The 25,215-nt window shown below is 49.9% G+C and overlaps 10 protein-coding genes across 10 annotated transcripts; 3 read left to right on the top strand and 7 right to left on the bottom strand.

Moving 5' to 3' along the window:
* Positions 1-1,244: 1,244 nt before the first annotated feature.
* Positions 1,245-2,138, bottom strand: N7477_004437 (uncharacterized protein; the record flags this gene model as incomplete). The annotated part of the gene is made up of 3 exons (XM_056966100.1): positions 1,245-1,280; positions 1,331-1,919; positions 1,984-2,138. 3 exons carry the CDS (start codon positions 2,136-2,138, stop codon positions 1,245-1,247), a joined length of 780 nt encoding a protein of 259 aa, XP_056822881.1.
* A 702-nt stretch (positions 2,139-2,840) lies between these two features.
* Positions 2,841-3,799, top strand: N7477_004436 (uncharacterized protein; the record flags this gene model as incomplete). Its single annotated transcript, XM_056966099.1, has 2 exons — positions 2,841-3,070; positions 3,118-3,799. 2 exons carry the CDS (start codon positions 2,841-2,843, stop codon positions 3,797-3,799), a joined length of 912 nt encoding a protein of 303 aa, XP_056822880.1.
* Positions 3,800-4,354: 555 nt separating this feature from the next.
* N7477_004435 (chitin deacetylase CDA6) lies at positions 4,355-5,835 on the top strand (the record flags this gene model as incomplete). Its single annotated transcript, XM_056966098.1, has 2 exons — positions 4,355-4,607; positions 4,661-5,835. 2 exons carry the CDS (start codon positions 4,355-4,357, stop codon positions 5,833-5,835), a joined length of 1,428 nt encoding a protein of 475 aa, XP_056822879.1.
* Positions 5,836-6,257: 422 nt separating this feature from the next.
* N7477_004434 (uncharacterized protein) lies at positions 6,258-8,100 on the bottom strand (the record flags this gene model as incomplete). Its single annotated transcript, XM_056966097.1, has 2 exons — positions 6,258-7,633; positions 7,692-8,100. The coding sequence occupies 2 exons, from the start codon at positions 8,098-8,100 to the stop codon at positions 6,258-6,260; spliced, it is 1,785 nt and encodes a 594-aa protein (XP_056822878.1).
* Positions 8,101-8,495: 395 nt separating this feature from the next.
* N7477_004433 (adaptor protein STE50) lies at positions 8,496-10,080 on the bottom strand (the record flags this gene model as incomplete). The annotated part of the gene is made up of 3 exons (XM_056966096.1): positions 8,496-9,547; positions 9,602-9,763; positions 9,816-10,080. The coding sequence occupies 3 exons, from the start codon at positions 10,078-10,080 to the stop codon at positions 8,496-8,498; spliced, it is 1,479 nt and encodes a 492-aa protein (XP_056822877.1).
* Positions 10,081-12,146: 2,066 nt separating this feature from the next.
* Positions 12,147-12,659, top strand: N7477_004432 (uncharacterized protein; the record flags this gene model as incomplete). The annotated part of the gene is made up of 1 exon (XM_056966095.1): positions 12,147-12,659. The coding sequence occupies one exon, from the start codon at positions 12,147-12,149 to the stop codon at positions 12,657-12,659; it is 513 nt and encodes a 170-aa protein (XP_056822876.1).
* Positions 12,660-14,853: 2,194 nt separating this feature from the next.
* Positions 14,854-16,116, bottom strand: N7477_004431 (uncharacterized protein; the record flags this gene model as incomplete). The annotated part of the gene is made up of 1 exon (XM_056966094.1): positions 14,854-16,116. One exon carries the CDS (start codon positions 16,114-16,116, stop codon positions 14,854-14,856), a length of 1,263 nt encoding a protein of 420 aa, XP_056822875.1.
* A 1,708-nt stretch (positions 16,117-17,824) lies between these two features.
* On the bottom strand, positions 17,825-19,024 carry N7477_004430 (alpha/beta hydrolase; the record flags this gene model as incomplete). Its single annotated transcript, XM_056966093.1, has 3 exons — positions 17,825-17,990; positions 18,045-18,747; positions 18,874-19,024. 3 exons carry the CDS (start codon positions 19,022-19,024, stop codon positions 17,825-17,827), a joined length of 1,020 nt encoding a protein of 339 aa, XP_056822874.1.
* Positions 19,025-19,636: 612 nt separating this feature from the next.
* N7477_004429 (uncharacterized protein) lies at positions 19,637-20,425 on the bottom strand (the record flags this gene model as incomplete). The annotated part of the gene is made up of 1 exon (XM_056966092.1): positions 19,637-20,425. One exon carries the CDS (start codon positions 20,423-20,425, stop codon positions 19,637-19,639), a length of 789 nt encoding a protein of 262 aa, XP_056822873.1.
* A 3,241-nt stretch (positions 20,426-23,666) lies between these two features.
* Positions 23,667-24,705, bottom strand: N7477_004428 (arylamine N-acetyltransferase family protein; the record flags this gene model as incomplete). Its single annotated transcript, XM_056966091.1, has 2 exons — positions 23,667-24,216; positions 24,308-24,705. The coding sequence occupies 2 exons, from the start codon at positions 24,703-24,705 to the stop codon at positions 23,667-23,669; spliced, it is 948 nt and encodes a 315-aa protein (XP_056822872.1).
* Positions 24,706-25,215: the final 510 nt, after the last annotated feature.

Genomic DNA, 25,215 nt, shown 5'->3' with positions numbered 1-25,215 from the left:
TGCGACCCGGCATCAACATTTTCATGTAGTCGCTGGCTTCGTTACCCAGTTTCATCTGCGATGGCGTTGGCCGCAGTGGCTGTCCCTCGTTCTCGCTCTATTCTTCCATGCTATGTACACTCTATTTTGCCTCGAGACACATGATAATGTCGAATATTTAATATCCCGGTGTTCAATAAAATGAATCGTCATAAAAAGAAAATAAAGGGTTTCTTGACGTTAGCTCTCCATTCGATGAACTAACTCGCGTGTGCGTTGTTTCATGTGGGCTTTCCGTGTCCACCTTCGAGATGCTGGATAGAACAGTTACAATGAGACACGAAGGCAGAACCTGGACAAAGGAAGAGGGTTTCAATTCACTCCTCTCTATGATTGTATTGCTACCCATTGTCAACGGCACCGGTCATTTATGCTGACCGCGGCAAAGCTTTTGCGAATCCATACATCATATTCCTGGTTGCGATCGTAGTTGCTGGAAACTTCCAGTCACCTTGTCCCCAAGTCAGATTGAGCTTTCAGTGCTTGATCTTCAATTCGTTACACCTGACGAGGACCAGCCAGTAGAGGGTGCGACAAGTGGAGTAAAGCCCGGCTTCATGCCCTCACCAGTGCGGTAGTGTTTGAGCGAGAGCTTACCATATCGCTTCAGCTTTCGAGTCTTCCTCCAGGAGGTTGATACGTGGGTTGGCGATGAAGTGAGTCGTGTCCAACTTGAAGACAGAAGCGTAGCATTGAGCAGTCATAGTCTCAAGCCCATTGAAACCAGGCCGAGCGCAATCCTACGGCCGTCTCTGTTTGCCGCTGTGCCCTCGTAGACCGCAGTGCTCACCTGAGGAGTATTCCAAATGTAGTCTCCCAGCCCTGAAGAAAAGAGAACTCGCATGGACCTCATCCTTGCACCTGGAGTCGGAATTGATGGTATCTGGATGGTGTTTCCGGCGTATTGTGGTCTCTTGTGTAGGGCTCATCTCTATGTTGACAAAATATGACCGCGATTTCCGAATACTAGTAAGTGATCAAGTACGATAGAGCGATAGCAAAACATCTTGGTCATTGCGCTATTGAAAGGCATCGAGGAGGGGGTATCTTGTCTGGTAGACTGTGGCAGAAGATGGCTACTCTCACTGCTACAGAATTACTATGTAACCAACTAGTGAATACCATTTATGACCAGAAAAAACCTCATTAGATCATTGGGTCAACCCCAAACCACATGAGCCTGACGAGCTGTACAACCTTTACTTTCATTTCGTCTTTTCCGAGTCCATGTGGGAGGAAGACTATGGATTCGTTAGCTTTGTGACCTATAATTTGAAGTCAATTGGCTAACCTCATCCTTGCTCTCATCGGTGTCTTCCTTGTTGGCTTCCTTAGGTTCTTCCTTGGAGTCGTTCTTCGGCTCATCCTTGGTTTCCTTGGATTCCTTGGATTCTGTCTTTGCTTCCTTGGAGTCATCCTTGGAGTCCTTAGATTCCTTGGGTTCTTCCTTGGGTTCTTCCTTGGGTTCTTCCTTGGGTTCTTCCTTTGTCTTGGGTTCTTCCTTTGTCTTGGGTTCTTCCTTTGTCTTGGATTCTTCCTTGGATTCTTCCTTGGAGTCATCCTTGGATTCCTTAGATTCCGTCTTAGATCCCTCGGGTTCTCCCTTGGACTCCTTGGAATCGTTGGACTCGGTAGACTTCTGTTCCGTTTCATCATCCTTCTTCTGTTCCTTGTCTTCCTCACTAGGCTTCTCCTCGGCCTCCTTCACATCTTTCTCCTCCCCAGCATCAGAGTCAGAAGATGCCTCTTCTCCCTTCTCCCCAGCCTGGTCCTCATGCTCGCCGTGAACATCGTCATGCCCATGGCCATGAGGCTTATCGGAACCAGAAGGCCAAAGGTAGTAAATCATGGGGAGGGTCACACCAGCTGACGCCAGGAGCCTATAACGGGAAACAATTCGTCAGAGGCCCAATTGGCTGAAGAGCATAATGAGACACAACGTACCATGGAGTATCACTAGTCGCATACTCATGGTGGCCCTTTCCACCGGTAGAGTTAAACCTTTTACCCAATACCTGACCGGTACGCCTTGAGACCGGGGCGCGAAAGGCCCGAGCTGCATTAGCAGCGCGGAGTGCAGAGCGGCGGGCAAAGACCATGATGGTACAGATAGAAATGTGATTATTGAGAATTGAGGGAAGGGGGATAGAATCAGAAGAGCGTAGAGAGGAGGTGAGGTGTGCACGAGACCCAGGGGCCGGAGCTAGCCATGTCGCTTTGAGGTACAAAGCACCGAGCCCATCGTAAGACATGTTTCCCAGCCGCTCCCGATGGTCTGTGCGGCTGCCACGGTGATGTAATGGTGCAGCAAGCCTGCATTCTTGTCTCTGGTAAGAACCCCTCTGAGAGAATACAAGATCTAGAGTAGTAATTATTTATGGGGATTTGCTTTTGAATTAGCCTTTGTTGGCTTATCATGTCCCTAGGTGTGTATTCCTATGGAAGAGTTCATAGCTCGTGGGGAAGGGCGGAGCTCCATCTGATTAGATTGACCTCGTCAGGGAGGCTCATGGCGCCGAATGACTTCTTTCTAATACTTTCGGTCTTAATTGACTCAATAGTTCGAGATGAGAAGTCGTAAGCATGAAAAATTGTAAGCATAAGATGACTTAGTTCTGCTTCTTCCCACACGTTGTCTCTGCCCCAGGCAACAAGGCTGCTAGGCATCAAATGAGCTTCTGCCTGAGGCTCGAGACCCCACGTTTGGCGCAGCTATCAGCCTCGTTGACGATAACGTTGGCGAATTGCTCCTTTCATATCCGCAGCGACTCTTGCATCACGCTTAAGGCCTTGTCACCGCCATGGGAGACCGACACATTACCCAGCAGAGCATCTTCACCCTTCTGGGCAAGCTCGACGACCCCGATGCCGACCTGCGATACATGTCTCTCAATGATCTATTCAATATTCTCAACAGCCCAAACTCTTCATTTCTCTCGGGTGATGAAAGATCTGCCACTAAATTGGCTGATGGACTGCTCAAGGCACTGGATGATCAGCATGGCGACGTTCAAAATCAAGCGTTGAAGTGGTGCGTAACATCCTCCACCTTCCGTTCACGACTAACGCAGACAACAGTCTTGGCCCCTTGGCCCTTCGACTGCCATTCAATGCACTGATGCCCTTGCTCGAGAAATTAACCAACCTCACCTCTTCCCAGACGCTGGACACATCGGTCCCTAATACCGCCCTTCGCACCATTGTTGATACCCTCCCCCGCCCTCAAGCCGGACAGCCTGCGACTCCGTCCGCAGTCACCGCATATAACGCCGTATCCAAGGTTCTGATTCCTAGGCTGGTTGGTCCGACTCAGTCAAGCTCTGGCCGCCGAGGCTCTGTTGTGCGGGGCATGTTGGAGAAGGATCCGGCCAAGGGCTTCAGTAGTGATGCCATCGATGTGCTCATCAAAGTGGTTACATGTTTCGGACCGCTTCTCCAGGAGCACGAGCTGGCTGCTCTGACTGAGCCTGTCATGGCCATTATTCATAACGATACCGCGGGAACCGTGGTCACTAAGCGTGCGCTGGCGGGCATTTCTGGACTGGTTCTTTTCTACTCTGATTCCCAGCTCAATGCTTTTGTGAAGCGCCTCGCGGATACTCTTGCATCGCCTGAGATATCCACTGTCCACAGACGTCATCTGATTGCGGCGGTCGGTACTATTGCCCGAAGTGCCCCGGTCAAGTTTGGTCCACATCTGAATAGTCTTGTGCCATTCGTCTTCTCTGCTGTTGGAGAGGAGGGTGTTACAGCACACTGAGCTGGTTACCTGCTTTCAAAGTTCTGCGAAAGAAAGACACTGCTGGCTCCAAGTGCCTGTCATCGCGTGTCCTTCATGCAACACCGCGCAACCTGGACAAAGTGTCTCAGCGTTTACGAGTGTTATAGCTTGGCTCGCCGGTAACGCAAATCATGCAGCTTAGCTTCTTAGGCAGGATGTATCAGCTGAAAGCTGGATAGGATACAAAAGAGGGCCAGTCTGACTTGAATTAAACGATACCCATGTTGTCTTTCCATGCAAACATGACCCATGTCCTGGAAGATTCAGAAGAGGAACAAATCTGCCTACTATGGAACATGATTAACTTCGAGGGGCGAGCCTTCCTCACTATTTAGCTTTAGTCTCGCCAATGCAACTTTGCTTCCTCGCTCCCTCCAACCGTTGCCCCACGTACTTGCCGCTGATGGCAGTCTCCTTGTTTCTTGCTTTATTCCCTCATGTCTCCCACTTCTCCTTCTCGCCTCTCTCGCTAGTCTGCATAGCCAGCTTACCCCTACCTCTTATTGCCCATTTTACCTGATGGTATACTTCGAGATGCGGTTATATCGATTCCTTGGTATTATCGCCCTCTTCATGGGCACCGCCCATTGCTTCTTCTTCGATGCTATGAAACCCGACACAACCGGCACCGTCCTGGATCAGCCCAAGTCGGTCAGCGAAGAGCCTTCGGCCGAAATTGAAAGTCGACTCGAGAACATTCAGTCCCGCGGGCTCACTCAGAATGCCGACTATAAGTGTGGTGCCAAATGGGGCCGATGTCCTATGGGCACCTGTTGCTCTGCCTCAGGTAAGTCCCAGTGCCAGTTGACGGACAACATACTGATCAGAAACGGGTACCAGGTTATTGCGGCACTTCCACTTTGCACTGCCGATCTCCTGACTGCTTGATTGACTGGGGTCAATGCGATGCTGACCGAACACCCAAGGGACCGCCCACAAAGGACATACTTCGCCCTAGCATTGGTAAAGTCCCGTACGGTCCGCAGGAGATTCGTTCCTGCACTGTTCCCGGAACAGTCGCTTTGACATACGACGATGGCCCAACGCGATATACAGGTGAACTTCTTGATCTTCTCGACAAGTACGAAGCTCCAGCTACTTTCTTCATCACCGGTGTCAACAACGGCAAAGGCCAGATTGATGATCCCACCCTGCCTTGGGCTCCTCTCATCGAACGCATGCTTCTGAGTGGTCATCAAATCGCCAGTCATACCTGGTCGCATGAGGATCTCAGCAAGATCACTCCCACTCAGCGCCGCGACCAGATGGAGAAGAACGAAGCCGCCCTGCGGAATATTGTGGGAAGCTTCCCGACTTATATGCGGCCTCCGTACTCGAAATGTCTCGCTGGCTCTGGATGCCGCGAGGCCATGGGCGAGCTGGGGTACCACATCATTCTCTATGACATAGACACAGACGACTGGAAGAACGACAGTCCAGATCATATTCAGCTATCCAAAGATGCTTTCGACAAGGCCCTTTCCGGGGGAAGCCCTGCGAGCAAGTCTTGGCTGGTCATTTCCCACGATGCACACGAACAAACGGTTCGCAATCTTACGGAGCATATGCTACGAACAATGAAACGACTTGGATATCGCCCCGTCACAGTCGGCGACTGTCTCCAAGACCCGCGCGACAATTGGTATCGCATTGACAATCGATGGCCCGGCCACAAGAACAAGAAGAAGCCTCCCAAGAAGGGTCCCCAAAAGGGTATGCCACAACAGGTCTCTGTCGATGGCACCTGTGGCTCAAACTATACCTGTCTCAGTTCCCGCTTTGGACTGTGTTGCAGCAGCGACCACCTCTGTGGGAATTCCACCCTGCACTGCGGCGTTGGTTGTCGTAAGGACTCTGGCTATTGTACTGTTGAGACCCCCTCCAACGGCGACCCATGGGACCCGAAATTTCCGGGCAAAAGTGGCAAGTCCGAAGGCGAGTCTGATTTTCGTGCTGTTGGCACCGCCGCTTTGACTTCACTCCTTCTGGCTCTGATTGCTGCCATGTTCATGTGATTCCCTTGGGTCCAATGTTTGTCCTTTGGGATGCACCCGATGATGGATTTGTGGGATTGAATGATGTTGTATCTATATTCACCCACTGTGGCTGTTTGCCCTGACCCTCATTGCCTTCATTCTTTGATGAAGCTTGGTTATCACCGAGCAAGTTCCTGTGACTTAGGTCCTCCAATGGATTTCTTTGCATTGAACTGAAGTTTTCTTTTCTGCTCATTGTAAATTTCGTAATTGCTCACAGAGACAAAGGCCCATCAAGGCATGAGAATGCAAAATGATGTATACAAAATATCAATCCCACCTAAACAGATCTTCAAATCAAATCAAAGCATAATTCGTAAAAACAACAAAGGGGTATAAGAATAATGAACGCAGCAGAAGAAGCCAGAACACAGGATTAAAAAAATGACTCGATCCATCTATCACTTCCGAACAACCTTCAACAAAGGCGCAATCCGCGCCCTTTTACTCAGCCCCACTCGGTAAGGCACCTTTCCCGTCGATGAGATCGGGCTGTGTGCGCCTGGTGCTTTCCGGGTCTGTGTATCTGGTTGAGGCGTTTGGGGAAGGGGATTGGTTGGTTCATTAGGAGCGTCTGGGACGGGTGTTTGGTCTGCGCGTGGAACTGTTGGCTTGTCGCCCAGGATCTCAGGTGCAGCTTCAGGAGCTGGAGCTGGTGGCTCTGGTGCTTGGTTCTCTTTGGATGCTTCGGCATCAATGGGCTGTTCAGACGGTGTCTTGCGCTTGCGCCCTCGTTTCTTGGGTGCCGGTTGTTCTTCCTTGCTTGGATTTTCTGCAGCTTGAGGCGCTGTTCCCTCTATGGGTTCTGGAATCGTGGTGTTCATGCTTGGGTTGTTGGCATCCGCCTGGATAGGCCTTGGGTCCACCCAGATGACATCGTCATCCGCCGCACGGGGTTTCTGCATCACCGAATCCGCGGTCTTGCTTCTTCTGACTTTCTTCTTGGTCTCTTTCTCAACAGGTGGCAGGGGGGCTTTGACCTTCAGGATTGTAACCCTATTAGCCCCTGGGGCTTCAGCTCCCGCGACCTCTTTCTCGTTTGCGGTGGTTTCTCCAATGTTTGCAGCCTTGGGAGGCCGGCCTGGCTGCCTCTTTTCAGGCTTGCTCTTAGTGGACCTGGGTTCCACCATGGCGAGTTCATCGTCATCATCGTTCTCTGGCATTGACTGTTTCTTCGTAGGCCCACGCTTCTTAACCGTGGTTACCTCGACAGTTACAGCTGGCAAAGAAAGCTCGTCGTGGGCATCAGCTTCGGAGTATCCTGGTGACATGAGGCCTGATCTGACATTATCGCTCTTCACACGACCTACTCCCGGCGATACGATAGATGACATTGGCTCCGTGTCGTGTGGAGAGTACGGCTGCGAGTGCATAGATTTGGATCTCTGGGTACCATTTTGCGACGGATGCGCGCGAGACTCGTGAGTGATGTGGATGGTCGTAGGATACGACATGGTCTCTCCATATTCCCCAATCGGTGAATCCACGGGGGTCGATGCCGCGGGCGTACTATACTCGTAACCGTGGGCCTGAATCGATGGGATAAGCTGGGTCGCCTCGTATGAAGGGTAGACCACTTTTTTGACGGGGTTCGATTCAATTTTGGTGACCTCGTTCGTCTGCTGGTACGGGTAAACTGGCATGGTAGGGAAAGAACCCGGTTGGGATATCTCGCTCGAATATGGCGTCGCCGTGGATGGAAGACGCTGGGCGAGACTGAAAGCCTCGTCGTCAAAGAGGCGTTGCTGCGCAAGTCCGATCTCCGTCATCATTGCACCTGAGCCTAGGTATGTTAGCTCAAACAACAGATAAGCAAGCTTGTTGACCGCACGCACCAATCGATCCACCCCCGCCTTCACCAGTCGATGGAATCCACCTTTCTTCGCGTCGCTGTTGCGACGAATTGAGATTCACGTGATTATTTTCTTGCGATTGCAGGAATTGATCAAAGTTGACGTTCAGTTGTAGTTCGGCGCTAGCATCATGGGGCTCAATTGGGTAAGGTGTTTGTTGGTCCGCGACCGGGTGATATTGTTCATGGATAGAGGACTCATGAACCCGGGGCGGCTCATTGAACGTGGAAGCCTGCTCCTCAATGAGTGGCTCGTCCTCATCGGAGTCTTGAATCACTCGGTCCCAGCTCATTGGAAAATCGTCGTAGATGCGCAGTGAGGAAAAGGAAAGCTTATCGGCGCGTTGCGATGAGACACGAAGGCACGTGACGATAAGCACATTATAGACCATGGGACAAAAGACAAATGGAAGCAACTTTTAGGACGCCAATTGGAATAATGATGGAAATTTCAACGTGATCACTGAGCGCTGTTTTGTATCAAGGCTCAGTGTCTAAAATTATCCCAGAAAAATAACAAAAGGCTTATGCACGATGCGGGTTTAACAGATAAAGAAGCAGGCCTTGCAGACACTGCCAATGAAAGAAAAAGAACGCCGGACTAATCCATATCGGCAATTGCGAAATTCCCCAGCCCTCCGCGGGCTAGGACTACCAATATTGATGACATATCAAGAATAGAATATCAAGACACCAGCACCCCAGATGCAACGGAAAGATACAAAGGCATGTCATAAGTCACTGGGTATCTTGGGCGGCAGACGCAAAATGCTTCGACTCGTAATAATCACAGAACACCTCCTGGTAAATTGATTTGCCCTTGGCGTCCACCTTCAAATCCAGCACTGTTAGGCGCTGAACCGGTGGGGGGATACGACGAAGGGTTGTCCGGATGGATCTTTCGCAACATGAACATCGGCTTCCGTCCTTCCTTCTCGAGTTGTTTGAAGAGTAACAGAGGTTTCTCATCTAACGCTAGGCATCGCTCCTGGTCGCCGTAAACAATGTATAGCGCATAATTCTTCGGGTCGGAGTGGATGTTGTATTTCTTTAGAGCAGCAGGAAGGACCTTGTAGCACGGGTCCTCCCAAGACACGCGGAACGATTTGAATATTTCCACACTGGAGGGCTCGCCGGTGTTGCGATTTTCTGCGCGAGATGTAGAGGACGGTGTTTCGGTCCGAGGCGTTTGCTGACTGGGAGTGTGCCGATCTGCTCTAGACAAACTTCGTTGTATCTCTTCAGAGTGATCATGTCTGGAGTTGGAGCTGGGCTGAGAATAGGATCGCGGATTGAGTGTCTGATGCTGAACAGTGTGGGAATTTGGAGATGTCGGTGATGGGACTCCAGGTGAATGCTGCGTTCCTCCGTTCATCGAAGCAGTGAGGTGAGAAGAGGCAGCCAGGGCCGCGGCAGATGGATCGAGGCTGGCTCCATCGGCGTAATTCCGCCCATCGTAGACGGAAGGAGGAATATGTGTGGGTGAGTTGGTCTTGGATGTCGCGCCTCCACCATACGTGCGCTTGGAAAAAGCTCGACTCAATTTCGATGACGAGAGATTATCCACGAGAGTGAGCTGGGAAGGTGATGTAAGAGTTGCGCCGTCATGATAAGTGTCTGATGACTGGCTCATGGAAGAGGGCGGAGGAAGCGGCTGGGATCGATCTTTGGCGATTTTGATAACGGGCAATATCTCCTCCCTCAACCGCCGGTAGTCCTCCGCAAGGCGCCGCATTTCCGCCTGTACGGTGATAATTGTTTCATCTCGACGCTGAATTGACTGAATTAAACGGGCCAAGTCGTCTTGGGATGCAGTTTCGTTCATACTTTGGTCGGCAGCTGTGTTCAATATTAGCAGGAGCCTAAGTGACCAGGTTGACGGAGGAAACCTACAGAGAGGGATATAGTGATCAACATCTAGGGGAACCTGCTGGCGAATCTTGATCTCATAGACGCTTTTCAGGATCGTCAGCCTATGCCCGACACTGTTGATGCCCATTTCCTTCAGTTCATCATGTTTGAGAGCGATGAGTGCTTCGCCCACAATTCCATTCTCTGCGAAAGCGTTGTTAGTATTGAGGTTTGCCACTGTGGTGATATAAATTACCTCTGAAGGTCCCACAGTACTGGAGAAGACCGAGCGACGTCAGAAATTCGATACATTCATCTGCTGTCCATTGCGAGATGATGGATCGCGGTGTGCGTGGGCCGTCGCTGCCGTAGCCGAATTTGGTCGGAGTATGTTCGGAAGAAGGAATGTCGGAGTCAATAGGAGAGGCCTCGAATTCCGTTTGGAGGTGCGGCGAAGTGATTACACTGCGCTCGTACTCGTCGTCCGCATCGGAGTCGGCGTGATAAGAGGTGTGAAGCATCGCGCCGAGTATTGTTCAGGGGCGAGATTTGTGCGCGAAAGACGTAATTCGCTCAAATGACACCAGCGCCGTCGGCAGAGGAGAGCTGTTAGACAGAACTAACTTGGTAAATATGCGTAGCGTGGGCGTAGATCATGAAAGCGCGGTCGGATGAGGGCGAAGGAAGGACTCGAGCCTATCAAAGAAGCATAGATCGCAGTGATTGCAGAAATGACAGTTCACGCGGTTCTATCGCGCGATGCAGGTCTTGAGCAACTTTGGGCCCCTTGTGACGATAGGCGCCGGAGGTTGAAAACGAGGGTAGGCGCGGGAAGCAGAGCGGGGAAGCTTTCCCAGGCACGGGCCGATGTTTAGGGCTTCGTGGGGTCTGCAAAGGCACGCCAAAGCAGCAGCGAGACAAAGTCCGGAGTGGAAGACGATAACATGCGACAACGATGACAGAAATACATCGACTAGGGATTGTCGAGGTCGATGGGCATCGCAAATGGGACGCATCAATGGCGTGCACGTGACGCGGTCTGGACTCGGGCACGTCCGCATCTTTTTCCCTCTTTTTTCTGTTTCTCGCTAATCTGACTTGGAAATTAGGTTATCGCTACTAATGAAGATGTATTAGTTAGTCTTCCGGGACTAAACCTTCCTAGAATGGACCACAGCTGTCTTAGATCCCACCAAGATCAGCGAAAGGGAACGTGTTGGCCACCTTAGGCGCCCCACTCGCTTTTGTGACGCGTGGGCATTGAAACTGGAGAATGCTTCTAGACTCCTGGGTCGAGTGACAGATTATCTGTTCTTGAATTCGAGGTTCCAAAGTTAATATTAGTCACTAGTTGCAAAGCCTATTGTCATCGACGTCCTTTGGGTTTCTCTCTACACATGTGTATAACTTCGTGTCCCAATGGTGCGAGGAGAATGCCCTAGTTAACGACACGTCCAAAATGATAATTGTTAGCACCAGACAGCGGTGACCAGCTCATTTTTATCCGGATCTTCATAACTGGATTTTAGGGGTTCTGCAATCTGAAAATTGTAAAAGATGCTGGCTAGTCAGTCGTAAGTTCTTTTGGAGCCGCCTTTAAATTGAACAGATATGGCAAAGATGAAAGACATCAGCTTATTTCATATAAGCTCAAGTAGAACTAAAGCAGTCTATTATGTTTACGGTCATGGCCGCAGAGAACTCTTCAGCTGTCCGAAGACGATGAATATACACCAGATTTGTCTCTTGATAAACCACTCTATGCTAAGTTATTTACCCCCAAAAATGATCAATAGCGAGGAAAATACTGGATCAAGAGACTCGCCTCGTCAGGGCTGTGGTTATGTCAGCACACTCCTTGTCGCCTCCACGCCGATTGGCCTGGATACCATGAGCCGTGGCTCTCAACCTTCAGTTTTCTGCAATTGACTGCTCAGTGACAATTGTACATTCCGATATCTCTCCGGGTGTGCAATGGATACATCTCTTTGACCCGGTGTCTATTCTCCCGGCCGACCCTATTCCCTCCTTCTCGCCGGCTCCCGACTACCTTACCTCCGGAACGAGGACGTTTTGCGCCCGCTCGACCTGAGCTCATTTCCCTGACTACGAGGACCCCACTTTGGTGAGTATGCACTTTGACTACAGACTGAGTCGTTGTATCCCTTCCTTCCGTCAACTCGCATTGCATAGTCGCTGCAGCGCTAACCGGGATCGCTGCCGCATTGTCAGGCCGGACCGCGGAACCATCGTCATTCTCCATATCCACTTTTACGCGAGCTGCAACCGCCTCTCATCAGCGCCAATAATCATAATCAGTCTATTCTTCGACAAGCACAATTCATACTTGGGGCAGGTTCCCCTTTTCATTTTGTTGCCTGTTGTCGCAAAAGCTTAGGCCGACAAGCACCGGCGAATGCGACGGGGCGCAAACCCTCCAAGCCGAGCTCGCCGTGACCACCACATCCAATCCGAGTCCCTGAGGCGCATTTCGAGACCATAGGACAAACCTCAATTCAAAATCTGCGACAAGGTACTCCAGCCCGAGGGCTCATTCGCGGCGTGAACCCCGCCGAAGCCCTCTAACATGCCATCCTCCACCCCCACCGGCGCTTCTTCCACCCCCGATGCCCTCGAGTCCGACCTTCTCACGAAGCTTGCTGCCACATCCGCATTAGAAGAGCTACAAGACAGACTTTTGGGCTCGCTCCACCGCGCAGGGTGGACCGAGAAGATCACCAGCCTCGCCACCGAACTCCTCCGCGCCGGCCGCTGCGAGACATTCGACGACGTGATGGAGGCAGTCATAGCATCGGCCGAAGGTAGATCTCACCCGGCGCTGGGCTCAAAACACTCCGGAGAACAAAACGGAGAAGCAACACCGAATGGCACAAAAGAAGGAAAAGCCAATGGAACCAAGAAGGGTAATGCAGGCAATAATACAGATAACACCCCATACGACCCGTTGAAATATATCGAGGAGGTCGACGTGCGCATTCCGGACACGGTTGTGGACGAGGGCGTGCGCGGTCTCAAGGATATATTGAGGGAAATGGTTGACATGGAAGATGAAGGTGCTCCGAATGGAGACAAGAAGTAACGAACCTGCATGGCGGTGATTCTTTTCCGTATTGGTTTTCTTTCCTGTGGAGTCTTGATATGGTTTTCGGCAATGGCTACGGCATTAAATTTGGCATGTGCCCATCTATGATCCCTGGGTATGCGTGTATGATGGGCACTCTCACATCGAATTCAAATAGACAAATTGCATTGGATTGGGGGCTTTCCGCCCGAGACTGATCTATTTCTTACCTTTGTCCACACAATCTCTTTATAAGCCTGGCAGTTTGTGCCATCAATGGTCATAATTGAAGTCTTATTTGCTCCATTGCCTAAGATGTCGCTTACCCAAGGTATTGAACTCTGGGACATGTAACTTTCACATGCCTGTCAGTCCCAAAATAAAATTGAACATGTCGCCGAGTACTCAGGATTGATGGTACCATCTCAGCAGTCTCTAGCATCCAGCATTGCTGATTGCCTAACCCTCTCCTTCACCACATCTAAAACATACATCGAGCAATCCGTACTTTCATATTCTGTTACTGATATAAAGTCTTGTATTCTTGATGATCGGATTTGACCGTGGTAGATTATTTTCTTCAGAAGGCAACAAAAGCAAAGGTTGCTTTCAAAAGCGCGTACGGAGTTCTCCATGGACATCTTTTGTGAATAGTAATCATTCACCGCCGGTGATTTCGAGCTCGCAAATAAGCTCTCCAAAAGCGCAGAAAAAAGGCAACAAAAAAGCGCGAAATCTTTTCATTTTTCCGGTACCTTTCCTGTCTTCTGCCAAGCGAACATCGCAGTCACGGCGATACGAATAGGTCACAAAGATTTTGCCCTTTACGTTCGAGACATGTACGACGACGTCATTATGGAGGATATCAATTCGCGCCTTTGAACCATTCTGGGGTCTTCTGTTCTCATCGGAGCCCCACCATGAATTGGAGTGTCCACATAAGCATTACGGGTGTGATGATTTTGGATCCGAGCCACTCATTCATACTCAGAGACCAAGCGTGAAGAAGGTCCTATGCTTGAAAATGATATCTTGGCAGATACATTTCTGCAGGATGGGAATCCTGGCTCTTGTCCCCATTATGATGTCCCATGTAGCGATTTAAAAAAGTCGTTCATCAAAGCTTCGAGACGAGTGTCAAAGTCGTGTGTTTAGCCCTGCTGTTAGGCGCAACTTCAATGATTTCCCCATACACCAAGAAATGATAGGCACGGAAAGTAGCGCTAGTATAATGTCAATAATTAAAGGGGGCTCTGACACTAATAGAGACACGATACTGCATCGGAAGCATGAACAATTGAAGCGATGAATTATTTCTCAATCAATGGGCAAAGCTTGGCCAGCCCTCTGCATTCACTAGCCCAGCAAACAAAGTCACGGATGTGACTATCAATTGTCAATTCGTGCCAATTTTGCAACTATCACGAGCAGAGGCGACTACATACTTTCGACGTGCCTATCCTCATTCCGAATCGCTATGGCCTGCTCCATGACACATCGAGGCCCATCTGCAGTAAAATACACCATATCTGGCCCGATAGCCCCAAGTAGGCATTATCATCGTTCCCGTCTGCACGCGCCTCGTGTGTAAGGGTCCAGAGATGTGGAGACAATCGGTTGGTTCACAGCGCCAGGCTAAAAGGCTCAAGTGGGTCAGATGCCGTGGCAGGACCTTGGATCATGGAGAAATCTGAAAGGGGGCATTCCAGTCGGATTATGAACATTTATTGAAGTCTTTAACTCGCCATAAATAGTGGCAGCCCCTACCCGACCCAATCATTGATGATTGTATCGAGATGCGAGGGAGGAGTCAGAAGCGGTTTACCGGGATCTGGCACGGATCTCAATAGTTATTACACGCCCAATCTTCAATTGATTCCTCCCGGACTGCGGTTTAGGTGTATATCTTTATAATCGAAATCTTTGCTCTGTCTTGGATATAATTCGGAAGTATACATTGGTCTTTAGTGCAAAGCAACGATTTTTTACCGCGGCAGGCATGACATTTAAATTAATCAAACAAATCAAAAGATGTAGACAAACTAATAGATCAAACAAGAAAGACAAAATAATAGAGAAATACAATCGCCGGTCCTTTTCACGCGTCGGTTGAACGACACTGCGGTGTCAGACCATTTTGACATGGCTTTGTTGAATGCCAGATCAAACAGCAGCTTAAATTAACGAGTCTGTCCTTGCGAATGAAGAAATCTCACTGTGCAGGCGGAGTAGCATCATCAGAGAGCTCCCGCTGTTCACAGAATTCGCTCGCATGTTGCATGAAAGACAGAAGCCGCTGGCGCCGGTAGTATATGTTGGTAAGATCGATTCGGGCGTTTGCCTCCGCATCGTTCTGACCAGTGATGAGAATGAGCATGAAGAATGTCTCGATGATGCTGGGAGGCACATTCGAAATTAACTGTCCGGTGAGGCTCCACTTCATGGCGCTTGAAGCGACAAGACAGCCAATGGTGAGAAGGAAGCCTGCGATCACCATGAAGAGATGGGAGCTGACCGCATCCATCCAGCGGGACACACGCTGGCTCAATGATGGGCGCTTGGCGTTTCCAGATGAAGGGATAGCCATCGACAGGCCAGCGAAAAGCCTCACGTCTGCCTTTTCCACAATACGAATTTGACTGTTGATGTATTGGTGCACCTTACCTTGGATATTGCGGAGGACGAAACTATCGAACAGACCAACCAGCCCTGCATACGTGCCGATGAGCAGCCACCAGTTATTGTTGAAGTGGAAGATGGGCCCGACAGCTGCCCAGGTGATGATCACTAAGACGAGGAAGATGATGCCAATCAGGGTGCCGATGATGTCGGCATAGTAGAAGATCGTGACCTGCAGGAAGTTCTCCTTCGGTGGCAAGATTACTTCGGTCTGATTGGGAAGGTCATCTTGACTGAGGCGGCGAAGCTCCTTCTCAAGAGTCGAATCGAGTCTGAAGATGGCATCCAGGCAGACGTTGGTGTAATCAGCATAGCATTCCCGCAGGCTGGCCAGAAACGCAAAGACCAGCACCATCAGCGCTGACGTTGCGTCGTTTATGTAGAGTTGCCACCGGTCCGACCAGCCGCAGTGCGGGCCGAAGCCCAACCAGATGAAGATGCAGAACCAATAGAGACCGGCACTTATGATATGTCCGAACGTCTTGGCCGAGACGATAATACATCGCGCAAAGAGACCCTGGGCACGCAGTCCATGATCCAGGGGTTGGAGAGCCTGATCCTTGCGTTTCTCAGCGACGCGATGAATCACCTCTGGTCCCAACTTTCTCTTGATGCTAGCGATCATGCGCTGATGGCTGTTGCATCGGGACTGGATTTGGACCACGGCTTCGCGCTGCTCGGAGTACTCGCGGAGCAGCTGGCGCATGAGGAACGAATCAAACACATAGCACAAGATAGCCTGAACATCGGAGATGGCAGCAACCCAGACATCCGAGTTGCCGAAACGAATGCCCATCAAGGCCCACGTCAACAGGCCAGCGATGATACACAGACCGGAGCGGACCCGGCCATTCTGACCGTCACATCGAGCCAGCGATCCACCAATCTCGGACTAGCCTTGACCGTGTAGCCAGATCCATCCCCAGTACTTGTCACGATAACGGCATCATCCTTTGCGTCCTTCACAATTGTCACGGGCTGCGTGTCTGCAGCCCCCCTCAACCTCGCACCGAAAGATCGGCCTGAAGCACTTCATCGTGACCGACTAAGCGATCCAAACTGGATGATAGATCTGATACCGTGTGATTGCTCAGGCTGACGGCCTTAATCTCAATTGACCCACAAAGTCAGTTAGGGTGGACGAGTTGTATCTCCAGACTTGCGAGATGATTGCAGCCCAGCCAACGTGCCTGAGACCAAGGAGGCAGTAGAAACGAGAGAGTTCATGGAGCAAGGATCAGCCATTCAGAGTGAAAAGACCAGACACTGTGTGTCGTGGAAGAATTCAATTAGTGAGTAAGTGAGAGAGGAAGAAAGAGCAATACTGAGGAAATTGGGAGCGGACGGAAAAAAAAAAAGGGTCGGGAGTCAAAAACAATTATGTTTGATAGAGAGGTGCCATTAAATGCCGCATCTGCGCCTCAGTCTTGACTATGAGTACTCGAGCATTGCAGCCACATGGCTGGCGCCATATCTTCAGGCACTACCATTGCACGTGTTTCAGTACACTTCCCAGTGGGCCTCGTGGGTGGTGTGACAGACAAAAGAACATCTTTTTCTCGATGCTTCAGACCCTTCCCACGGACTAGGCAGGGTCGACAAGATGCACCTATGGCGGGGCCAGGCAGCAGCTTATAGATATTAGAGTTTTCTCCGTCCGACTCCATTCTTGACGCTTTTACCCGCGTGGAACAAGTGGTCATTGGGTCCAAAGCGAGTCTGAGCCGGCTGGGGTTGCGTTGCCCTCAGGCGGTCATTTATGGGTAGGGCTGGCGTAACGCAGAATAAGCTTCGGGAGGCGTTCCTGACACAAACCTGCGCAACTGCATGTATCAGTTCACACTTAGAAATGCTAGTTCGTGGCATTCAAATACAAACCGGGGGCTTTCAAACCAAGAGCGTCTCTATAGCACAATTCGTAGCTGTCGCAGGCTAGACAATCACTCGATTCCTCAAGCAGTCAGTGAAACCGAATCATAGGAGATATTCAAGCTGGGTAGAGCGACCTAAAGTGCGGATCCAGAGATGGAGCGCGATAACCTGCAAAAAGAGGGTGTGGTGCTTGGAAATTTAAAGCACGATCAGTTTGGCCGGTCTCAAAGAATAGTATCCATCATCCGGTGGCAATGATGTGGGTGTCTTGTTGCTGTGGATTTAGTCACAAGTCTTGGATCTGCTTGGTCATGAACGTAAATGGCGGGAATTATGTGGTATAAGACAGTGGATATGCAGATCATAAGTCTCATATAGACTGATGATGAGCGTTGACATCAGGGTTGGAGAGATCAACCGAAAACCGCAAGTGGTCGCAGCCATTGCGGGACCTACTGGAAGTGTTCATGACAATACCTCTCCGAAATCATTGATTACCAGTCTCTACAGGTCATCGTGAGAGACAATTAAAAATAAGATAATGCTATGTCTCTGAATTGGAATTATCTCCATGGCAAGGACAATCTTCCCCTTCAGCGGCAGTGTGATGTACATTAACTCACTGTGCACATTCAATCAGATATGATTTCAAAGGCCCCAGCTGGCGGGTTCGACAACGCCCAGGTAATACCGTCGCTCATGACCTGATCCCAATATTTACTCGAGGACGCTAGCTTATCGCCAAACCTTCTGAATCCATGCGGTACGCCACGGAAGACATGGACATCGATAGGGACACTAAGCAGCATTTTGTCAGTGGTAAAGTTAGATTGGGGTAATCAAGAGACTCACCCGTTGTCATTCAGAAGCTTTGCATAGAAAAGCCCTTCATCACGTAGTGGGTCATTACCTGCAATGCCAAAGGTCGTAGGCGGAAGTGCCTTGACGTCTTCCGCGGACGCATTGCCAGGGTTCATCCGGAGGTCCTTCTCCGCACCCCCAACGCCAACAACGCCAAGAAGACTCATAAACATATTGATGCGATCAACGGGCAGGATGGGCGCCTGAGCACATTGCTTGTAGCTAGACAACTCAGGACTCTTCAGCAGGTCTAGTCTCGAGCCATAGTAATCACTTTGAACGAGGCAAGGGATCATCAAGACCTGTCCCCTGATTCTGGGACAAGCTGCCAACTTCTTATTCTCACCACGAAGCTGGGCCAGTGCTAGTGAGGCAGTCAATTGGCCGCCAGCTGAAATGCCACCCACGACGACTTGGTCGCTCAGGCCGCCGATCTCAGCGATGTTTTCGTGAGCCCAGACGAAGGCGTCTTCGATATCGTCCCAGGCGGTTGGATACCGGTATTCGGGAGTGTGACGATAGTTCACGTTTAATACGACGATGGGCTCGTCCTTCTCCGCCCGCGAGGTAACAATGCGAGAGCAGATGCCATCCTCGGACGCGAGAGTCCCAAATAAGAAGCCACCGCCGTGAATATGGATATAGAGGGGAGACGCTCTGAGGGATCCACGCCGGCAGGTCGGTAGGTGCGTGCCTCGAGGTTGAAGCCATCACGAGCGGGTATGGTATAATCTTTGAGCTGGACCTTTTCACGGAGTCCTATATCAATAACATCATTAGTAAAATGTACGAATGATGCTGTGTAGTAGGTATTATTGACCACTGCTCATCGCCTGGGTAGCAATGTCCTCACGACTTTTGTTGAGCAGCTGCTTGAGTTCCTCGACCGAAACTTCAGGGAGCTTGGGCAGGCTCGGCTCCAAAGCAACCCAGTCGGCACTGGGTGCAGCGTATTCAGTATAGTCAGCCATTGCAAGATATATACAGTGCTTCGTTCACGAAGGTGTTGGTAATCAGAAGATGAGGCTTCCTGAGTGAGCAATACCCCTCATGCGGGCACCTCGGTTCGGCTATAAGCATATCTCCACCGGTACCCCCGTCATGCACACAGCAGCACATCAATCAGGATCCAAGATGTCCCAATTCCGGCCTTCACTACGAATGGGCCTCACAAAGAATGTCTCAGGAGCCGATCCATTGAAATTGACCTCAAAAGGTGTCGGCTGAAACTTTGCCCTGGCCAAGATCCAGTCCCTAGCCATGGATCCCGATCCCGAGATACCAATCGCCACTTTCCTGCTCATCGAAGTTTGACATCGCCTTCGTGGTCTCAATTTGAGAGTCCACGTGCAATTTAAGTTCGATGTATGTATATAGCTGCGCCAACGATATACAACTCTGATACAACCAAAGAAATAAGCGGGGCGCGACAAGAGCAAAGCCTGCTGTGTCTCTAACAACAGAAAGAATGATATCATATTAGGGCATTAGTCTTCTGTACGTGTTAATGATCAACACATTCTAATTATTGAACAGGGTATCTTCTAGCCAGTCGGCGCTATTCATATAGGGTCATGACTCCCTCAAAAATGAGAGGCTAATTCAGGCAATGAGCGCCCTGTATCCATCTCACTCACAACCGGCTTATTGTCCAACTCGCGCAATACATGTTGTTGATAGAAGAGAGAAGTATCAGGAGTGATGTTGGTCGTCGTCGTCATTGCTGTTGACTTTCGGCGCTTGAAAATCACAAAGGCGATCACCAAACCAATTAGAAATATACCGACACCAACACCTGCTCCGATTCCAGCCGCGGTCCCGGGACTAACAGTCGACGACGAGGAGGACGAGACTGAAGAAGTGCTCGTGTTCGAAACAGATGTCGCGGTGGCGGCGGACGTAGAATACGAAATAGTCCCGGTTTTGGGGAGATACAGGACGGTTTTGAGATTGGAGGGACCAGGAGCGGCGAACAGTTCATCGGTCGGTTCCGAACAATTGGGGACACCGCCGTCATATGAGCAACAGGCCCAAAGGCCAGAAGTTGAGTTGTAGGTAATCTGTGAGCCTGCGAGTCCTCCTGCGCGACCGAGAATACGCGATGTCAGCTTGCTATCTTGACCGTCACCAGAAACACAGAATGAGTACTGACCACAATGGTTCTGACAATGAGGATCTTGGAGCGTTGGATCTGTGCAGTCTGCCGTGTAGTGCCCATCACCATTGGTGTTCTTGCAGATGCCGTTGCTCATACACGTCGAGCCTCGTACGCAGCATGTCACATTGTGGCCAGCTTGGGTTACGTCTTCACATGGTGCATCGGAGTAGTTGATGTTAATCGCACCCAAATGAAGAGAGTAGCAGTTGGCCATTGTAGGTTGTTTAGAGAAAATGTGACATCTGGAGCAAACGAGATTCAGGGAAAGGGACTCGGAGCGCTGAAGCTGGAGCTATCTACACCCAGTTTGGTAAAGCTTCCCCACTGTGGATCGTTTGGGTGGTTTCTGGCCAACGATCCATGTTTAGCCCCCAAATCTTAGCGCCGGAGCGGACTGTGCTGGGTCAACCTTGGGCACAGTACCACGGATATCTGTTGAGTCGAGGATCGGTACAGCGAAAATGTTCATGAATGTACAAGTGTGTATTGTTCTCATCGCATTCCTTGTTGTTCGTCGGGTTTCTACGTTTCATGGCTTGACAATCGTTACTGTCCTGGGCGTGACAAATGAAATGACTCCGCTTGGCGCTGGTTTTCCTCATGCAGGGGTGATTCACTTGATCAGGGGTGGCCAGCGGCTAGATAAATTCTGGCCGAATGTCATATGAGGACAGATATGCGCTCGAGTGTACCTTCACTCATTTTCGCTGCTTATCTACTTCCCATACTTTATTGGCGACTCAAAAAGTTCTTGATTGATATTTATCAGAACATAAGATAATGAATCATATGATCCAATATATTGAAGGAATTGAAGCATAGGCATTACATTAGGCTATCATAATGAGTCAGGCATAAACCCAATCATGCAGTTTTAATACTCCCTCAACCTTAGGTTTGCTATACTGCCTGCCCCACTCGATTCGCACTCGTTTCTAATCCAGTGTCCTCCAAAGCCTTTGCGTCGATATACTCATGCCTCACACTCCATTGATCCGTCCTCTGAATTACCATGGTAGGGCTTCTATCTACCGGCAAATCCTCAGGGGACGTGATCGCAAAAGCAGCTGCCGAGAACCCCAACATTTCTATCTCATCTTCCACATATTGAGATGTGATCACAGTTTCTCGCTTGCCTCGGCTCATCCCAGCCAATGCATATGAATTACCGTAGGAGTTACTGTAGCTTCCACCGCCGATCCGTTTATGCAAACTAACATTGAGCATCCCAGTCTCAAATGCGTCAAGGAAAGGCTTTAAACATGGTGTGCACGCTGTCATAAGACTAACACAAAGGACGCATTGGGTAGCGATGATGGTTTGGAAGGCGTTCGTAGTCATTTCTGCGGCAGCCGAGGATTTCCGCATGAAGGCGAGACGAATGATAGTCGCAACAATCACACTAGATTCACTCCAAGGTCAGTCTATGTCTTGAGGTAACCAGCGGTCGGGCAGTCAAATGGCAGATCTTTTCGAAAAACATGCGAAATGCAAATGCAACGACCACGGTCATTTTCTTTCGGAAAGAGACCTGAACAGGCTTGATGATATAGATTGGGAGGATGCAGATTAATAGCTCGGTAATGATGTCGACTGTAGACATTGCGGCCCAGAAATCGAACTTGAAAATAAAAGTATCAGTATATACTTGGTGGAGAGAATCAAGAGAGAGGCCAGAACTCACTATATTTACACAGTGCCCGCTATTTCTGTTCCATGGACTCGGAATCCTACATTGAAATGCAAGAGTGAAGAACGCAGCCACTGCCCATGCGATGATAGCAATGGTCGCGAAGAAGCATGTCTTTTTGTGTAACTTGCTCACATTGAGTTTGTCGATGAATTGTAGGACGAATATCTTTGCGAGGCTCAGACCGAGGATGTAGAGAAGCTCGGATGCGTAGAGGTACTAAAAGGGATTGTTATCAGTACTTCTAACTTTCCACGGGTAATTGGAGCTTACCTTTTCTACTCGGCTTGTGTCAACCTCCCCCAAGGCCGACTTGTTCTTACCAAGGTCATGTCTAGTGCCTGCAAATATGGTACTGGATTGAGCAATGCCGAAGAGCTGAAGAACTATTGTCAGAGAATTGAAGCAATCGTTTCATGTATTTGGTCGTAGAGACCAGCGGAAAATTACCAGTGAGAGCGAAACAGTCATATCATCCCATTGTAACGAGCGAAGCATGAAAAGTCGAAATGCAAGTCGATACACAGCCATTATCATCATCACCAAGAGGTAGAGAGTCGCGATGGTGATTTGGTCTACATGGTACGTGGCTGGCGCTTCAAGTAGATGGCTCGTATGTCAAACGTATGAACAACATTCGAAGGGAAAGCGAGGTGTAGAGACAGCCCCATGCTGAAGGTCGCCCTAGAATTGCGCAAGGATCAACAGTCAGACCTTGAGGCTTCCTAACGAATGCATTGCATGGGGTTCATAGACACTGCCATGAAACTTCGAAACGTTCATTTCCTAGTAATCGTTTGTGGCTGAGTGTTTTAATGATTGGCGGCCACCACCCTATTTTCCGGTTCTCGAAAAGGAGAAATCTTTCTTCCACATGTGAATGGAAGCGAGTCGGGGGTTGACTGCTTAGTTCCTGAGGGCTGACAGGGACCCTTGTTCACTATATTTTTTCTCTAGATCTAGACTACCTTTTGGCAAGAATTTCAACTTGCGTTCGCTCTAAACCGATAACATTAACCTATGAAAAAGTCAATGAGGTTACCCCGAGACGGGCCAGAAGATGCGGCAGGCAGTATCTAGCGTGCAATGCGAGTCATGCGCAATTAATTCCGAGGAAGCATTGCAACCCTCCGTCCGTTGGGGCGTTCTCGCGCTGCCCTCTTGGGAAATGAAGAGAATTGAAGGGCTAAGTGTGTGCGTCTTAGATCATCATCAATTTGAAGAGTTATGCCGGAGACGAAACAGGTCAACTTTATCAACTCATTCAATTCGAGAAAGTGAAACGTGAAAGATTGGATGGTCCGAACATCGATGGATTTCCGAAGACCAATGACAATCCTGGATATCCCACGGCCCGCGGTTAAAGGGGAAAAGGTCAGTCCGAAAATACCGCATTAAATCTTCAAATGTGGCTGTGGTCTGATTCTATACGTAAATTGGACAAGGGTCCTTCCCGGGTGAAGACTTCGCGAAAGCTTTTATTGCATGGGGTTGGGGCTGATTTGTCTTGGCCTGGACATTCGACACATGATGGCTGGTTGCAGGCCGCGCCAGCCGCCAGGGGGGTGAAGTCCCACTAATCCGGAGTAGGGGTGGGTGATCGGATATCCGGAGATCCACAATCTCCGTATAATCTCGGGCCTGGATCAATGTCATTGACTGAATCAAACAAGAAAAAAAGCTTCTATTGATCTCCGCTAAACACTGCATATGCATCACGATATAAAACTAGATTGAACATTCGACACTAGCCACCAAACGAAGTCTAGATGATCTCCGAAATGGTGTAGCGAATGCCCTCCCTCTCTACCCGCGGGAAGTAAATTTGGAAGTACTTCTCCAGGGCTGCCACGCGCTCCTCTTCTGATGTAAAGGATTCCAACACCTCAGAAGTCGCCCCTGTTCGTCGCTTGAGGGTGTTGTTGAACAAAGTTAAATCTCCAATAACCTCGTTCTTCTCATCGAGGATCATTCGTACACAAACCACGTGAAAGGTAAACCAACTAGCTCGGTTGCTGCTCATGTAGTAGTTGATAATCTCGAAGTCTTCCGGTATGAACTCAGTTCCGGTGAAGCAATACGCAGGGGTCCATGCGTTCTTGGCCCCATTGCGGATCTCATACTGCCATACGAATTGGCCCTTGCTCGTGTGTTGTGCAATCGGGGCGTAAACGAGCCGACCACATTGATCTCCGGTGTTGTGGAACTCAAAGTTCTCTAGCAGTGGCACGGGCCGGTGTGGCCCATTGGAGCCAAACCCCACGTCGATGAGATATTGGTGGTCTCCGATAGTTACGATATTCACCATGTGGTTCCTGGAATGGAGTAAATCAGCCAGTGCGTGGATTGAAAATCCCCATTGCGGGGGTTTAATCTGCCACAACAATAGGGAGGAAATTAGCATACCATCCATTGTACGTCGGGCCTTTCCAGCTCTTTGATGCTGCCATCGGCTGTACGGCTTCATTGACCCGGCCTCCGACCGGCGTGACATTGTAGCCCAAGGTTCGCAAGACAGTTCCAAACAGGGTGCTATTCTCCATGCAGTAACCGCCCCGGCGCGATGCATTGTTGACAATCTTGTCGAAAACCTGCTCATGGTCTATAGAGATCGTGCGGTGGGCCGAATAATGCAAAATGAGATTCTCAAACGGGACAGCAGCCAGCTGATAACGCTGCAGTAATTCCAGAAACTGCAAAGCAACCTTCTCGTCCTTCTGGGCCACACTAGACTGTCGGTCGACCTGAGGAAGCCCGATTCGGTTGAAATACCGGTGCAGTTGCTCCAGCGAATAAGAAGCCATTCTGATTGAGCAAAGGGGGGAAGGAAAGAAGTCGAAGTGGCTACTTTTGCGCTGCCAGTGTGATGCTCCGAACCTGATGGTGGCGACCGGCTAGCCTTTGACGAATTCGTGCGGGTGTTTCAAGTGTTCTCCAAAAGTGGCTATCGGACTCTTCGCCACGATTACCCAAAATGCTCTTCTGTCCGGTTCTCAAGAAGGGATCGATCGATTTGTTAGACGACGCGGGGCACGGCCCTCCGGGTTCCTAATGACGCCAAGTGCATTAGTCCCACGCTTGTCAGGATCATGCATAGACGAGGCCTTAGCATGGAAGATAAGAATTTCGCATCCATTGTAGACAAAACTAATTAGTGGATGAATGCTATTGTTGTGAATAGGAGGCAATGATTCGCCTCGCACCCTGCATCGCACGGAGCCAATTAAGCAATTCCGGCTTCAGTCGGGAAAGCCGGTAATTTAGTCTCTTCAAAAGAGTTCATCTAAGCTATTAAGTGGACAGTCAATTTACGG

This window comes from Penicillium maclennaniae (genome assembly GCF_028827695.1).
Source record: "Penicillium maclennaniae strain IBT 15551 chromosome Unknown utg000004l:1.0-3007600.0:1.0-3009580.0, whole genome shotgun sequence".
NCBI classification, from domain to species: Eukaryota; Fungi; Ascomycota; class Eurotiomycetes; order Eurotiales; family Aspergillaceae; genus Penicillium; species Penicillium maclennaniae.
The sequence above is the reverse complement of the archived record's forward strand: the minus strand, read 5'-3'. Positions and strand labels throughout refer to the sequence as shown.